General features: G+C 41.1%; 1 protein-coding gene across 5 annotated transcripts in view; it reads left to right on the top strand.

The window, feature by feature from the left end:
* Positions 1-1,787: 1,787 nt before the first annotated feature.
* Positions 1,788-17,496, top strand: part of SBNO1 (strawberry notch homolog 1) — a 55,327-nt gene continuing 39,618 nt past the window's right edge. The window contains exons 1-5 of one of the 5 annotated variants that reach the window (XM_058691421.1): positions 1,788-2,032; positions 9,786-9,917; positions 10,639-10,743; positions 12,941-13,250; positions 16,882-16,982. In XM_058691421.1, coding sequence (XP_058547404.1) covers positions 9,786-9,917; positions 10,639-10,743; positions 12,941-13,250; positions 16,882-16,982 — 648 coding nt within the window. In that variant the 5' untranslated portion in view covers positions 1,788-2,032. Of the gene's footprint in view, positions 2,033-9,785; positions 9,918-10,638; positions 10,744-11,568; positions 11,651-12,937; positions 13,251-16,881; positions 16,983-17,496 lie in introns of those variants that run through there. The other 4 variants (XM_058691422.1, XM_058691420.1, XM_058691423.1 and 1 more) reach the window with 4 other exon arrangements.

Below are 17,496 nucleotides of genomic sequence, written 5' to 3'. Positions count from 1 at the left end.
TCCTCAAAGACATTTAGTTTGTTTCCCATTGTTTGATTCTACAAATAATGCTGCAGTGAATAACCTTGTGTGTGACATTGTGTGCAAATACACGGTTATATTGCAATATCTCCTGAAATACCATCTCTTACTTTGGTCCCAGAGAAGGAGATTATGCAGATCTGGCAGCAAGGACCTGGCTTGGATGCTCAGAAAGTATCTCTAAAGGTGGGGGTTTCTAGGTCAGACCTCCACTTTTTGGAACCTAGTATTTACCTAGTCCTAGCGTGCAGCTAGAGTTTGAGGGCCACTTGGAAACCAAATTGTACCAGCCATGCTCAGAAGACACTGATTCATTAAATACAGTGTTTCAGATTTTTTTTTCTGCATCCTTTCTCCTTTCATTTCCTTGTCTTTTCATAATTTGACAGATTTGTCATGGCTTGTTTGGTGTCATCTACACTAGACCAGAAACTAGGGCTAGTCTAGTGGCCAGCAGTGAACAGGACACATGAGGGCCTTGTTCTTATGGGACTAGTTTTATCCTTTTTACCTTTACCAGGTTTCTTTGTGTGTAAGGATGAAATGAAATAATGAAAGCAAAGTAATTAGTCAGCAATTTAAAATGTTCACTTATATGAATATATATATATATATATACATATACGACACATACTTAGGTATATAAACGCCCAGTTGGAAGATTCATAATCATCTTGCCATGACTACTTTTTTTTCCTCCCCACTTTCCCTCTACTTTCTCCTGAGGAGCTCACACCTTAACCTTCCAAGTGTTTTGGGGACTTGGTTTTCAACGCAAGGCGAGCGGGATGCGCCGCCAGTAGGGGGCAAGACTCACCCAGGCGTGCCTATTACCTAAGCAACGGAGTCAAACAGCATTCAGAATGACTTTACAAAAGGGTTACCAAGAAGTTAATTTGTTTATTCTGTCAGGTCATTTAATAAGAACAATAATAATAGTAGTAGTGGTGGTAAGAATAAGGGGAAGGAGAAGAAAATAAGGAAGCGAGAGGTGGTGGGGACAAACCTTTTCTGCAGCAATCATTAATCAAGAGCAATAGTTCAGAAAAAAGAAATGGGGCTGCCTCTGCTCACACTCCTTAGGGTATGATAATGACAGTGGACCAGCCGAAGGTCTCCGAGTTATAATGCGGTTTCATATTGAATAAAGTGCTTTGAGCGACCCTAACAAGCAAAGAATAAGCGAATATTTTTTTCTCGGATTGACTGGGTAATGAAGAGCTTTCCAAAGTGGTAGAGACGCCACTAGGTAACTTCCTGGGCCGAAGCCACACACCAAAAGGTTTTGAAAATAGCTTCGGGCCCCTCCTAGCCCGACTTTTGAAAGCAGGTGTGGGACGCATGCGCCCGGCCCACCGGCTGACCTCCTCGTGGCAAAACCAGAGTGCGGACCTTCCTCCCGACGGCCCGCGGGGCAGAAAGGGAGGGGGAACGGAATTCTCGCGAGGTGTTTGAGCGCCGGCGGAAGCAGTAGACACGTGACTCTTCCAAGAGGCCTTCGCCTTCCCCCCTCCCCCTTCTCGGAAACCCGGCCCCCTCACCCCTCGCCCACCCCGGAGACGCGGTAAAGGACCGTTTGGGTTCCGGAATTCTCTTGGATCCAACCACTGGTACCGGGTCGGCTGGGGCCGGCGGAGTCCGTGCTTGGCAGCGAAGGCAGGGGGCGGTCAAGATGGGGGGGGGAAATCATCTTCCTTCACCTAGGAGGGAGGCGGGGCGGAGGGGGGCGCTGGGGAGCGGGTGGGGGGGGGGGGGGTGGGGAAGGGAGGAAGTCACGTGGGGCGCGCGGCGCGCGCTGCGTGCGCGCGGCGCCTCGTCCGTCGCCCCACCCCCTCCCCTCCGGCGGGGCGGGGGGGCCGGGGGGAGGGGCGTCAAGATGGCGGCGGGGAGGTAGGCAGAGCCGGACGCCGCTGCTGCCGCCGCCACCGCCGCCTCCGCTCCAGTCGCCTCTAGTTCTTCAAGCTCTCGCCACCCGGGAGAAGCTGTTCCGGCGTCGGATCCCGCGGGGAAAGTAAGTCCTTTCCTTAGCTCTCTTCTGCTTCCACACTCCCCCTCCCGGACAGCCAGCCTCCCACTCCCACCCTCCTCAGGGGGCCGTGTGGGGCCGGGCTGGGGGGGGGGGGCAGCCACCTCACCCCGGCTTGGGGCCTCCCTCGCCCCTCTTCGCCCCCTCAGCTGCGCGCCCCAGGGTTCTCGGGGCCACGGTCCCAGCAGCAGCCCCGCCGCACTCGCTTCCTCCGCCCGTCAGCGCCGGGCCCTGCGGTCGCTGCGCGTGGGGCTCTCGGGCCCCGGGGGCCCCGCTGTCCCGGGCCGGAGGCACCCAGTTTGGGCGGGGAGGCAAGGTCTGCGGACTCCGGCCCCGACTCTACTTGGGTCGCCCCCCTTGCTTTCCCCGCTCCACTCGAGGACTGCGAGGTCCCGGACCCGCAGGAAAGTGAGCTCCGCAATCCTTCAAAAGTCCTCCTGTCGGAGGATTGCCCCCGGCTTGCGACGAGTGCGGGAGGCGATGGGAGCGCCCCAAATCTGGACCCGACACCCGCAGTTTCCCGATTACCTGGCTCTCAGGGTGTCGAAGCGGTACGTGGGACACGTGGGGGCCACCTTCAAGCCTCACCGAGCGATCAGGTTAATTTTGTCTCGGGCTCGCTCGCCTCCCAGACCCTGAGCATCTACGCAGAGAAAGGCGGTTGCGGATTTGCTTACTCTGAGAGTGCTTGGCGTAACGAGCATCTAAAGTTCCCCAAACCAGTGCTTGCTGGTGGTTTCCCTGAAGTGGGTTGGGATCGGTTTAACCGCTGAGGAGACTTGGATGTGCCCGAACCCTTGTGATTGTTTCTTTCCTGACCCTGGCAATCCAGCTCCTCCCCTTTCCACCCCGGCTTTGTGCTGCTGTTTGGTTAATGTTTGCGGACCACTAACTTGATCCTCGCACAGAGAAGCCCTTTTTCTGTGCGGGCTCCGTTTACTGTAGGAAGCTTTTGTTTTGGGGAGTCGCTGGTTGAGAAACGTGGGGAGAGACGGGCCAAGAAAATGAGAGTCAAATAAAGCAACGTTTTTATCCATTGAATTGCGCAGCCAATTGTAACCGCACCCGGAAGTTTGTACTAAACACGTGTTGCTGAGGGAAGGTTAAAAGCTGGGTCCCCTTTGACCTTTGAGAGTTGATCATTAGCGGTTTATGTTGGGTTAAATGGTTGTTTGTATTTATTTTTTTTTTTCTAGACAGCCATGATTAGGGACGAAGTAGGGCTTGTACGGAGTCGGCCAGGAAGGTCTAGAAAGCTGTCAAATCCGGAGTTGCCCTAGAGCAGATAGACTCGGAGACACGAGCCAGCTAACAGTGTGAAGGGATTCCTTTCCCCCAGTATATTTACGGCAATCAAGTGATTTTTTTTCCCTAAGCTGCGGGGAAACCCAGGATCATTGCCCCAAAGACAGTTTGTATAGAGTTTCTAGGACAAAATGCAGAATTTGGCACGGGTGCCTTGCATGGGACAGTGATTTTGAGAGCAAGGGAACGTTTCATTTTTGTGTTTAAAGAAGCTGCTTCCAAAATTTCCTTTATCTGGAAAAACATCTATATTCTTTTGGCTTCTGCTCTTTTGTCCCCCAGGCTAACTTAATTACACACAGTTGTCTATAGAATTTTAAGTGAATTTTACTCTAGCTCGTGGGTAAGTATTAGAAGGGGAGGCTTAGTTGGTGGCTGACAGTCCCGTTCATTCATTCATTCATTGGATGCTGTTAAGTGTCTGGCAGTTTTACTTAAGGGCTTTGCTGAAATTATGTACTGCTTAAAAACGGACAGTGTGGAGATTCTTTCATGCTTTTTAAAATGATTCATCTCAAAGACTCCGGCTGCAGATATATTTCTGCGTTTCTTAGTTTCTAAATTGAGCTTTGATTTGAGACTTGCCGCCTGTGAAGGTCCTCAACGCTTGGATCTGAGATCTGGTCTTGCAGGTACCCTGACTTCATGAGTCTCTCAGTTCCCGTGCTTTGTCTGCCTAAAATTAGTGTAAAGATACTTTCTGAGAAGAACTGCTTTCACATGAAATAGCTAAGTAGTTACCAAAATGATAGGATCCTAAAGTTTTTGCAGTTGTCTTTTTTTTTTTTTTTTTTTTTTTTTTTTAATGCTGAAGATTGATGTCGTTGAACTTATTAGGACAGACTTGGGATACCACTGAAATTTTGTGTAGATGGAAAGATAGGCTCTTGAAGAGCAGGAACTCTGGTTTTATGAGTACAGTACAAAACCCATCAAGTTAACTTGCTTATTTAATTCTTGGGAGGCAGTGTATAGTACAGAGTAGTGATTTTGAAACCTTTTTACTGCATCCCGTGGTATTTTTACGTTGTGTAAACATAATGACATGTTTTACGTTGTGATCTAGTATATACGCACACACGGAACTGAAAAAGTCATGTCGTGAAATGTTTATCCTCTCTACGCACTCTGCGCTAAATATTTAAGAATGCTGATCATGATACACTGAATTGACTTGACAACTCACTGTGGTGTGACCAGCAGATTGAAAAATATGTTCTAGGGTTAAGAGTACAGTATCTTGGGGGGATGTGGGGTCAGAGCTCCTAGGTTTCTAATTCTGCTCCATGCTTGCTTTGTTGTTACCTTGTTACAGTTCATCTCTCTAAGTCTCAGTTTTTATCTGTGACAAAGGGATAACAGGTAATATTTATTCATGGGTTATCTGGAGGGTTAAAAGAGAAAAAAAATCAACACTGTAGTAAATCTCAAGGTGTCTAACCATCTGGATTTGATGGTGGTAATCAAGAAAGTTGTCCCACCCCCTCCATTCTTTCATGTGTTTTTTTGTAAAGCATATTCGAAATTTTGTTATCTGCACATTCCTTTGTGAATCCATTCTTCCTATAAGTTTTGTAGTGAGAGCAGGAAGAGGCAAACTTCAGTGAGCAATTGCTCCCTTGAAAAATAACTATTAAAAAATACAAATTATATTCCTCAAGGTAATGAAAATCCTTGTTAATGAATTTTTTATATTATCTTTTATATCGTGATGTTCTTTTTTTGTTGTTGTTGTTTCATTTATTTATTTTGAGAGAGGAAGAGAGAGCGAGAGAGTAGGCATGCATGAAAGGGATAGAGAGAGAGAGGGAGAGAGAATCCCAAGCAAGGCTCCCCACTGTCAGCGCAGAGCCTGATGTGGGGCTTTGAACGCACAAAACGTGAGATCATGACCTGAGCTGAAACCAAGAGTTGGACACTTAACCAATGGAGCCACCCAGGCGCCCCTCTCCTGATGTTCTTAATTAAGGAATTGCATTCAGTAGACACTGAATAAATACCTTGTTCATAGATTATATTAGCTAAATTCTGAGTGGATCATTATCCTTCAACTTCTTAAACTAAATGTCATTCGTTACGTGTGGGCTTTGTAAAAGCAAAGTTGAAGCGGAGTTAAAAGGCAGACATACTTAGCGTTGTTAAGGAGAAAAAGTCCTGTTTGTTATTAGTTCAGGCAAAGAAAGATACTTGCTTTACATAAAGAGGTCTACCAGTCTCCTCTAGGCAACCTAACTGATTAGCTGGACAAATTGAATATGTGACACTTATAGGTAAAAAGGAACTCGTGTTTTATAGAACTAATGTGGAAGTTATTGAATAGATTGCCCACAAGTAAAGTTGTATTTTAGGGAATAAAGCGTTGGATCAGTGATGTGGAAGAAAACCTGTATTTTTGACGTGATACTAATATTTATCCAAATGATATTTAATAGCTAGTAATGTAACATTTATGCAACAGCAATCCTGTAAAATAGGTTCTCTTTTTATTCCCATTTGAGGAAACAAGTTATTACTTGATCACATAAGTTATTATCTGACCGTATTATACTACTAGTGGATGATGTAGCCAGGATTTGAACCCAGATATTGTTTGACCCCATTGTCTGCACACTTGCCACTGCTACAGATAGACCCCTTGTATCTGCCCAGAGCTATAAAGATCTGCTTTAGGTCTCAACAAGAGCAATCTTGTCCTGGTTGATAGGTTTCAGTGTTGGTATTCTCGGTGGGAACTGTACCCTTGCATTCTTCTGATTGGCTGTTGTTTCTCAGGATTCTCTTCCTGCCAAGGATGGCTCTTCATTTCTACTACTGTGTCCTTGTTTCTTATTTATTGTAGATGCTTTCATAGGTGTACTATTTTGAAATAGGTGGTATTTTTGAATGTGTTTATTTATGATAGAAATGGAACCTTTTGTTCATTGTTTCAGATAGAGTCACTCTGAGGTTAGCAATTTTGGGGTTTGTTAAAACATTGCTACATGTTAAACTTCACCTAAGGTCTACGAAATCCTTTGTTAGATACACTGTAACACAGTTCTCTTATATCTAACAGTATTTGCATTTATATTGTATTTAAAGGGTTCAAAGTAAAATTGTTGTTTTTCCTCTCAATAAATCTTACTTGTAAGGTGAGGAGAAGATTGAATAATATAACCTTTTTAAGAGCTCTCTTCACCTGAACACTGAAATTCTGTGAGTCTGTAATAGTTTCAGAATAGGAAAATTAAATATTAAGAGTATTGCCTAATGGCATTAGAGAATGGCATTAGATGTTCCTCCATATCCCTTTCCCCCCTTTTCACTCCAAAAAAGTGCAAGTAAAGAATTTGTGCCCAGTTGACTAAGAAAGGATCCCTAGGGGCGCCTGGGTGGCTCAGTCAGTTGGGTGTCCTACTTGGGCTCAGGTCATGATCTCATGGCTTGTGGGTTCGAGCCCTGGATCAGGCTCTGTGCTGACAGCTCAGAGCCTGGAGCCTGCTTCGGATTCTGTGTCTTCGGATTCTGAGTGCCCGTTCCCCATCATGCTCTGTCTCTCTTTCAAAAATAAACATTAAAAAAAAAAAAAAAAAAAGGATCCCTAGATTTTGTGTATAAGATGTATATAAACCTAAAATCTCCTTCATTAACAGCTTGTAAAAGTCATTGTCATTACTAAGTCACTACTGAGGTTAGAGGTCTCGAATTGTTATTCCTGTGAATGAATTTTCAGTAGGTCATTGAGTGTTATTTATAACTGTGCTGTTATTTCTTGTAAAAATACCAAGTTTTTCCCAAATTTTTCCCTTCCCTGATATTTTTGTACTTTCAATTCTCACTGTTCAGAAAATATGTTTCAAAAACCTCTCATGAATTTAGTAATGCTTTTCAATGATTTTTTTTCATTAATGATGTTTTTATACTTTTTAGTATAATTAGTTAGGGCTTGGTGTGCCTCTAGTGGATTAATGGATCCCTTGGCCTCCCAAGCGTTCTTTGGTCTGTAGTTTAGGTGTCACTGGTTCAAAACAATGTATTTTCATTTCAAATGTGAGTAAATCATTATTTCTAATATTGACTTTAAAAAGATGACATTTTGATAGTTTCTGGAGTTTTATCAATCAATCTAGGTCAGGATTAGTCATAGCAAGCAGATCAGGACCACCACACATTCACCCAGGTCACTGGATTGAAAATGTTTTTATTTATTTTTTATTTTTAAATGTTTATTTACTTCGAGTGAGCAGGGTAGGTACAGAGCGAAGGAGAGAGAATCTCAAGTAGGTTCTGTGTCGTCAGCATAGAGCTGGATGTGGGGCTTGAACCCACGAACCGTGAGATCATGACCTCAGTCGAAACCAAGAGTCAGATACTTAACTGGGTGAGCCACACGAGCGCCCCTGAAAATGTTTCTAAAGCATTGGCTTAGCTCTCAGTACATGTTTGTACTACATTACTAGGATTAGTTTGTAAAGTATGGTCAGCTATTTATTTTACATCTTCACTGGGACATTTCTCCTATTTGTCTCCTCTGTTCATTCCCTTCATACCGTTTCCATCTTGCTGTGCAATAATCTGTCTTCCTTCTGATTTTAATCTCAAACTGGCATTTATTCCAAAGTTAAGTATTGAAACTTCTTAGGTTAGCAACATTGACTTCTTGATCTATTCATTGGAAAGAGAATGCATGGGCTTTGGGAGTTTGAACAATCTAGATCTGGGTAGGTGTAGGTAATATAAGCTTTCTGCGCCTCAGTTTCATCTCTGGAATTATAATACCTACCTTTTTCGGGGTTGTTGTGGGCTCATAGTGAAGAGCCTAACACTGTGAGCTTTGTAAAAGATACTTAGTTGTCAATTTCCTTTCTGTCCTTCTTCCTGCTCAAAATGTATTCCAAAGACTTCTTTTCCTTTTTCTGAAAAATTTTGGGGGAATCTCATTCGGCTTATCTCTTCTTCCTTGGGGCTGTTTAAGACCCTCTTTAAACAGTCTGCCCTTAGTTTCATTTCTGGGTATCTGTGGTTTCTATCTTAAACTCATTCATGTTTCTGTTAGAACTTCTTTCTAATTGATACTTAGGCTCCTGTGACATAGGCCTGCCTAGTAGAGGATTTCTCTGTTAAGTATCTTGCTTTCATTTGAAACAGTATTTCTGCACATTGGAAGTCATGGTCATGGTGACTAACACCTTTCTTTTAGTAGGACATAATGAAAACACTGGCATTTAATTCTGTCACACAGCCTGAGAACAAATGAACTAGCTGAAAATTAGTATATTTATGTAACATGAAATTAGTGTTTTGAGAAAAACAAGTACAGTCATTTTTTTTTCTGTGTTTATGTATGTAAATTGGTTATTTCAGATAATGACAAAGGTTAAAAATTGAGAAAGTTGTTTTTTTCCCTCTACAAAATGGATAAAAATCTGTTTTGGTGCTAAATTACTTTGATACATTGGATCAAAGTACATTGGTTCCTTAGAGTACAGTTGGAAAACCCAAACCTGAAATGTATTTGCTTGCTTCATTTTCCCCTACTAAACCATATAACTCCTTTTTGGGTCTCCTGGGCTCAATGCTTATTTTTCCACTTTGTGTTGGCTTATCTCTAGTCGTCCATCAATTCATGCTTTTTGTGTATTTCATATTTTCTTTGATCTTAAGAGCTTCTGTATAAACTTAGCCTTATGGATTGTCCTTCCTAAATATCTTGGAATCCATCCCCCCTTCTTTCCACACTGTTATTATAGCACATCATCTCTCTCTTGGTGTGTGTAGCGGTTTCCTAAAATGTGTCTCTGCTTCTGGTCTTATTCTACCCATTCTCAGTTTGCTTCCATACTTCTGTGGAGTAACCTGTCACAAATCTGACTGTGTTCTGCAGTCTTCTATCTGATAACTCTTCAGTGACCCCCACCACCCACGGGATTAAGTGAACTCTCTAGCATTGTATAGAAGGTTGTGGGTGACATTTTCCTCATCTCTCGTCATCACCTATCTGAGCCTTGGATTTCTGTTCTGAGCTTCTGTACCAATGGTAGATTACTCATAAACGTTGTTCTTAAAGTACTAATGTCTTTCATGCCTCCATAAATTTTAATGCACTGTGTAGAAGATGCTTCCCCACCTGGTGATTTGTTCCTTGAGACTCAGTAGTTCCCGGTCGTCTTTGTCCCCTCTCTCCCCAGGCCAAGTTTAACATTCCTTTTCTGTTCCCACCGCATTTTGTACACAAATACTCTTGCTGTGTTTTACATATTTCTCTGTCCTTTCCATCTTGTGAATTTTTTGGAATCAGAGACTATTTCTCGTTAGTCGTTCTTACTTGATATGTAACAGGTTCTTCATAAATATCAAGTGAATGGATCTAGTAGAAAATGTTCATTTATATTTAGAAGAGAGTTAATTGTCATTTTAAGTTTTTTATGTTAACATTAAATCTTTTGTTCTAAAGATGGTGGAGCCAGGGCAAGATTTACTGCTTGCTGCTTTGAGTGAGAGTGGAATTAGTCCGAATGACCTCTTTGATATTGATGGTGGAGATGCAGGGCTTGCAACTCCAACACCTACTCCTCCAGTTCAGCAGGTAAGAGTTTTCCAAAGCCTCTGTAAAAAGTAGATTGCTTAAATTTCATTTCTACTTACAGAAATAGGTATTAAGATACATTAAAAAAATTTTTTTAATGTTTATTTTTGAGAGAGTGCACGTGTGTAAGTGGGTTAGGGAGGGGCAGAGAGAGAGGGAGACAGAGGATCCTAAGTGGGTTCTGGGAGCCTGATGCAGGGATCAAACCCGCTAACTGAGCCATGAGATCATAACCTGAGCCCAAGTCGGACACTCAACTGACTAAGACACCCAGGCGCCCCAAGACATAATTTTAAATATGCATGTGCATGTTATTTTTATGTTATTAGTCTTCATTCATGAGAGGGACATTTTTGCAGTGAAAAATTAAGACATTTTCTGCTCTGATATACATATATATTTATATAAGAGAGACGTATTATTTAGAGCTCTTGTGGGAGGGTTGTTAATTTCCTTACTAGTTGTCTTTGTACTTCTTGGGGACCTTCTGAGGTTTCACTATATGCTTTCTCTGAAAGTTAAAATAAGATTCTGGTGTTAGCATAATTTTGTGAAGATGTTGTACTTGGAAAGATTATTACTTTATACTTGGTATCATATTTTTTTGAGGGTAAAACTTTTTTGTTTTTGTTGTTTTAATAAAATGAATACATCTTTGGTTCTTAAAACAGTTCACTCCCATCATATTTTATTTCTTTCTCTGATGTTATTTTCTCCCCAGTCAGTGCCACTTAGTGCATTAGAATTGGGTTTGGAGACTGAAGCAGCAGTTCCTGTTAAACCAGAACAAGAGACAGTACCTACTCCAGCACTGTTAAATGTTAGGGTAAGAACGATTTACATTTGACATTGTTACTGAAATGGTTTAGGATCATAGTCAGAAAATAACCTATAATATGAAGTCATTTTTATCTTACTGGTTCTGCTTTTTGCTGCTTTCCAATATGCTACTCTCACATCCTACTTGCTAAAATAATGCTTTCATTCTTCTGGTAGCTATGTTGATCAAAAGACAATTAGGACAAAACAGAAAATTTTTTGAATTTACTCATTGTAAATGATATAAAATTTGTGAACTACACATTAACCCACTGCACTTAATTTTTCCTTGTTTATTTCAGCTTTTGTCCATTATGTGATCATAATTGTGCTTTAAATACAGAGTTTACCTTAAACGTAGCATTTATGAACTTAAGCCTAGTGGTGTAAAGGACATCCTAGTTAAAAATTTGATAATTATGATAAATTATTGTCAAGGGTTTTATTTGAAAGTGGCAAGTGGTGGGACGCCTGGTTGGCTCAGTTGGAAGAGCATGTGAGGGTTGTGAGTTTGATCCCCATATTGTGTGTAGAGATTACTTAAATCTTTAAAAGAGTTCCCTGCTTTAAAAAGGGGGGGATAAGTGGCAGCCTACAAAATTCTTATTATAGGAGTCATGGAAAAATACCAAATACTTTGAAGAGGGAAGGAAGTAGAAATAGACTGAAATTTATAAAAATACTCAGTTGTACTTCAGTCGTTTAAGATCACAGATATTTTATCATTCTCAAATCTTTGACTTTTTTTTTTTCCTGCATTTTTGTCCAGCTTCTAATGTTCCCTCCCCACCCCCCAACTATAAAAAATAAAATGCTATATGGTTTTTCTTAGGCTCAGAGGTAGTACCTGTATTATCACCAATGTTTGATATTGATGATATTGGTGGATTCCCTCGATCATTCATGCAAGATAGGTATTTAAAATGTTGCTTGGGGGGCGCCTGGGTGGCGCAGTCGGTTAAGCGTCCGACTTCAGCCAGGTCACGATCTCGCGGTCCGTGAGTTCGAGCCCCGCGTCAGGCTCTGGGCTGATGGCTCGAGCCTGGAGCCTGTTTCCGATTCTGTGTCTCCCTCTCTCTCTGCCCCTCCCCCGTTCATGCTCTGTCTCTCTCTGTCCCAAAAATAAATTAAAAACATTAAAAAAAAAAAAATTAAAAAAAAAAATGTTGCTTGGGGTTGCCTGGCTGGCTCAGTCAATAGAGCATGGGACTCTTGATCTCGGGGTCATGAGATCAAGTCACACATTGGGTGCAGAGATTACTTAAAAGTAAAATCTTCAAAAAAAAAAATGCTGCTTGGTAGTTTTCTCTTTTAAGTTCTAAATGTTGGTATAGTCTGTATGATAGCAAACAAAACATCGTATAAGAATCACAGAATGTTAGAAATGGAAAATGGACTTCAGAGAGCCTGGGCCTCCAGGGGTGAAGTGATTTGCTTAAGGTTATTGACCTAGTTGAGGCAGTGCTGGGATTAGAAATACTTTCTCTTCCTAGCCCTTGTATTATATAGGGTTGCAATACATCACAGCTTGCTTGGGATAGTCCTATTTTATGCTTGCTGCCCCTGACAATTATAGAAAATGTCACACTACTACTGTACCTTTTTTTTCCCCTCAAAATGGTGTGTTTTAACTTGGTAGTTTATAGTTAGGCATATTTAATTAAAAATACAGCACCAATAGTTTGGTAAGAAAGTCAGTTTTAAATTTTATTTTTTTATTATTAACTTTTAAATGTTTATTTATTTTGAGAGAGGGAGAGAGCCCATACATGTGCACGTATGGGAGCAGGGAAGGGACACAGCAAGAATCCCAAGCACGTTCACAGAGCCCAGTGCGCGGCTTGAATCCACAAACCATGAGATCATGACTTGAACCAAACCAAGTGTTGGATGCTTAACTGAGTGAGCCACTCAGGTGCACCCCCCCATTTTTTTTTTTTTTTTTTTTTTTAAATTTTAGGGAGTGAGCAAGGGGAGGGGGCAGAGGGAGAAAGAGAATCTCAAGCAGGTTCCATGCAGACATCAGGCTCGATCCCATGACTCTGGGATCATGACCTGAGCCGAAATCAAGAGTCAGACACTCAACTGACTGAGCCCCTAGTTTTAGATTTTTAAATGGCCTTCCATGTGTGTGGATCTAGGCTGTGTTAGAGAGTAAAGTACTTCTCAGTGGTCTGATGTGTTATGGTTTTCTTTTATAGCAGCAGCCTCCATCTACTACAACATTTGTGCTGAATCAAATAAATCAGCTTCCGACCTTGGGATCTACAATTGTAATGACTAAAACACCACCTGTAACAACGAATAGGCAGACCATCACATTAACAAAGTTTATCCAGACTACTGCAAACACACGCCCTTCAGTCTCAGCACCAGCAGTACGAAATGCCATGACCTCTGCACCCTCAAAAGACCAGGTTCAGCTGAAGGATCTACTAAAAAATAATAGTCTGAACGAACTCATGAAACTGAAGCCACCAGCTAATATTGCTCAGCCAGTTGCAACAGCAGCTAGTAAGTCTTTCTATTTTCTATGGTGTCACCTGTCTCCCTGAGGTAAGATAGGTCAGTGTGTTTTTAAGGGTTTGCTTGGGTCTTAAAAGAACTGGGCAGGAAGGAGATGTCTGCATGACTCTGTACAATTACAGTATTTATACAGTACAAAGGAAGAAGAAATTTAGAAGCCTTAGCATTTACCTTGAAGTAAAATATGAAATTTCCAGGTGGCTACAATCATTAACACCATGAGATACTGGTTTTATATACTGGGAATAACTGGTTAACACTTTCTTGGTCCTTTAAATCTGTGCTTCTCAAACTTTATGTGATCTTGTTCACAGCCGGAATCAGATTCAGTAGGTCTGGGTGGGGCCCAAGATTCTGCATTTTTCTAACAGGCTTTTTGGAGGTGTTATTGCTGGTGGTCCTTGGACCATGTGTGAGGTAACTGGCTTTAAACTGATACTTTACTGCTTTACTGTGACTTTTACAGCTTTTTGATTTTGCCTGTCACTGGCTTCATTGCTTGTGGATAGTCGTGTATTTAGTAAATTCCCTTTTAAAATACATATGTTTTCATTATAAAATAATTTACTGCATTTTTTTTGAAGAATGAGCACCCATATAATAACTTTCTAAAAAAACAGCTTTATTGAAATATAACGTGCATACGATAAATTTTACCTTTTTAAAGTATACGGTTGAGTAGATTATAGTATATTCACAGTTGTTAAACCATCACCACTAGCTAATCCATAATACCTTAAGGATAGGGTTTAACGGGAAAAAGTTCCACAGTGGTTTGATTACATTTTTAAAGAGTTCATTTATGCATAAAGAATATAGATTTTGTAGTTTTTCTTTGGAGTTTGTTGTTGCTCATTTATTCAACGAATATTTATTGAGTGCCTTCTATATGCCAAGTACTGTTCTGGGGTTTTGAGGCTATGGCTGGGAGAAAAACTGTTGGAATCTCTGCTCTCATGGAGCTTGCATCCTAGTGGAGAGATGCAGACAATAAACAAAATAAGTTATACAGTACGTCTGATACGGACAAGCTCTGTGGAAAGAAATAGAAAATGGGGTACAGGGCAGGAAGAGGTTACAGTTTTAAGTGGAACATTCAGAGGAAGCTTCGTGTTTAGTGTATTAAGGTAATTTTTAAGGGTAAAATAGAATTAATTGGAGTTTTTAAAAATTTTAGCAATGTCATATTTTAGTAGTATAGTTTTAGAAACTGAAAAATGTGAACTCTTAAGAGGGATATTCTTTCCTTCCCTCTACATTCTGCTGAAATATATTTGAGTGCCTTTTTTTATTATTTTTTTTTTAAATTTTTTTTTTTAACGTTTATTTATTTTTGAGACAGAGAGAGACAGAGCATGAATGGGGGAGGGTCAGAGAGAGGGAGACACAGAATCTGAAACAGGCTCCAGGCTCTGAGCTGTCAGCACAGAGCCCGACGCGGGGCTCGAACTCACAAACTGCAAGATCATGACCTGAGCTGAAGTCGGCCGCTTAACCGACTGAGCCACCCAGGTGCCCCTGTTTGAGTGCCTTTTATGTAACAGTACCATGGCAGGCACTGTTGGAAATGGTAACTGACCTCAGTCATAGTCTGAGCGGACCACTATTGTATAGTTTTAGCATAGGAATTGGTGCCTTTTTTTAAAGTAGATTTCTTTGGGATTATTGTATGTTTGGATTAAGGAGATAGAATGGAGGTTCCTGATGATTTATACTGGCACATAAATAGCATTTTATTAGGGTTTTGGAATGAGGTGATAGGTATTGTACAGTTCCTTTTTCCAAAGGAAAAAGGTATTTGTATTTCTAATTGTGGGAACTAAATAAGTTCTAATACCTGATATAGACCAATATATAATTTAGGGACAGAATTGACTGCTTGGAAGTTGTGCTTATGTTTATAAAGAAGAAGGCTGGGGCGTTCGAAAGCAGTGGTCAAAAAGTGTAGCGCGATGTAGAACTAACTTTGTCTCCAGTGAGAGATGCAATTAAAAATATCAAATTATTTAATCTTTTCTTTGAGTCCATACCATTGTGGCTTTATGGTTATAGTTTACTCAAGGTCATTGTCCTGAACTAACTGCAGCCTGGCAGCTGGATGCCAACTGAAAAATAATTTTAACTGCCTTAGGACAGATTTTTATTTTCTGCCATGGAGAGCAGGACCGTGGCCCTGACCTGGCTGGGGTGCAGGGCAGCATCTGGGATGGCTCTTGGGAGACTTAGGGGTGGGGTGCGGTGATCAGTTTTGGAAGCAACTTTCATTAAAAGTTTTTGGGTTTGAGGAAATACTGCTGCTTTTTTGAGTGGCTTTCTGAGCATTCTACCCCTCAGAGCACGTGTCCTCATAATGTAAAGAAGACTGTATTATTGTGAGGGAAGTTCAGAAAGCAAAACAAAACAGGATAGGTTTGGAGCTGATCCAGTAATACTTAGTAAGTACAGTAACATCTACCACATCCAGTGGAGTAATTTTAAAAAGACAAAAGAGTACAAATCAAGGCCATCTTTGTGTGGAAGCCTGAAAAACCGTCAGACTAGACCAGGGCTGAAAAAGAAACATGTAAGTGAATGCCGAAGATAAGCATACTTTTGTGTTGTAGCAGAGGATCATCTTTTTACTAAAGGGGAAGAACAATAAAAGTATGAAACTGCAAAGAGCAAGATTTTGCATGTTCCTCCCTCACTTAGCTATGGGTGTTGCGCCTTTTGGAGCCATGAGCTGTTTGGGTCTCTGGGTTCTGAGTCTGCTTCTGTAACTCTGTGAACTGTTCACTGGCTCTCCCACAGTTAACGTTAAACAGATAAATCCGTTATCTCTGTTCTGACCTCCTTATTTTGTTAACACTTTGTTATTTTGGAGTCCCAAGTGACAGGCCTCCAAACACTCCCTATCTTTTGGTAGAATAGATCAGATCCGGTCAGTCCTCCTGCTGTGATTGTCACACTGTGGTCTCAAGGATCCCAGGTACCTGAAGCGAGCACTTCAGGGATGTAGGCTGGTTACGGGGCTCTAGACTCCTCAGTCAAGAAGTTCTCCTTGGCCTAGTACTCGAATTGAAGGATTCAGTTCTCTTGCTGTGTGTAAAAAGAGTTTGCAAACCACTGGTATAGAAGAAGAAAAATTTCATTGTTCGGATCTTTGAGGAGAGGAGGAACGTAGAATTTCCAAATTTTTTTCTTTTTTCCTTCCAAGAAAGAATTATTTTGCCTTGAAAGTAAGTATCATCAACTCAGGTGAGATTGATTCTGTCTTGGTGATAATACCAAGTTTTGTGGGGTTTTTTGATGAACCAAGTGAAGTGTCCCAAAGTAATGCTAGCTCTTGGTGTTTGTGTTGAAAGAAACTATCAGATATTCTGATTAAGGTGTCTTTTTGATAGTTTTCAAGTTTCCTGTACACGCATATCCGCTTAAGGTAACTTGTTTTCTAAGGTTAATTCTTACCTCCACGATAACACATTGCCTTGCGTGTTTTTATCCTTATGCTTAATTTAAGGTAGTGATAAGCAGATCGGTGTTTTTTCATTTGTGAAGTGGGTAAACTACTGAGTTTTTAAAAAACTGTTGGAAAAGAAATTCAGAAATCGTTCTAAAATGTAATGACTCTTCCCCTCAGCTGATGTAAGCAATGGTACAGTAAAGAAAGAGTCTTCGAATAAAGAAGTAGCGAGAATATGGATAAACGACATGAAAATGAGGAGTTTTTCCCCAACCATGGTGAGTTTTAAAAGCTGTATCTGTATTGTGTTATGGAAGTACACTTGGCTAAAAGTACTCTAAAACAACCCTCAGAAAACTTTTTTGGGGTGAAGGGGGGCTACTCAACTGCATAAACTAATGAGTAAGCATTAAATCTCACTGCAGTAAACTAACCTACTGAACAAGGTGATAATAACTTGCATATTTGATAGGGTGTAGTATTACACGCGGTCCTCACATCCTTTTTTTGTGGATCTCATCTGGTAGACAAAGACAATGTGAGTTAACCAAAAGTGTTGGATAACGGTCCATTTTAGGATTGAACTTGCATGTATGGCTAGTTCTGAGCTGTCAGATCATATAATGTTCTAGTTACAAGTAATCTTTTTCCTTATAGTTTGGAAATGTATGTTTTGGGTTAACTAATTCTGTACATTTATTTCATTGCTGTGTCTAACACTGCATGTGTGTGGTGGGTTTGTTCAAGAGGTATACTACATGGTTCCCCCTTCCATAATCACACAGTTTGACA

Source organism: Neofelis nebulosa, chromosome 11, assembly GCF_028018385.1.
Source record: "Neofelis nebulosa isolate mNeoNeb1 chromosome 11, mNeoNeb1.pri, whole genome shotgun sequence".
Classification (NCBI taxonomy): Eukaryota; Metazoa; Chordata; class Mammalia; order Carnivora; family Felidae; genus Neofelis; species Neofelis nebulosa.
Note: the sequence above shows the minus strand (reverse complement) of the source record. Positions and strands in the feature narration are given on the sequence as shown.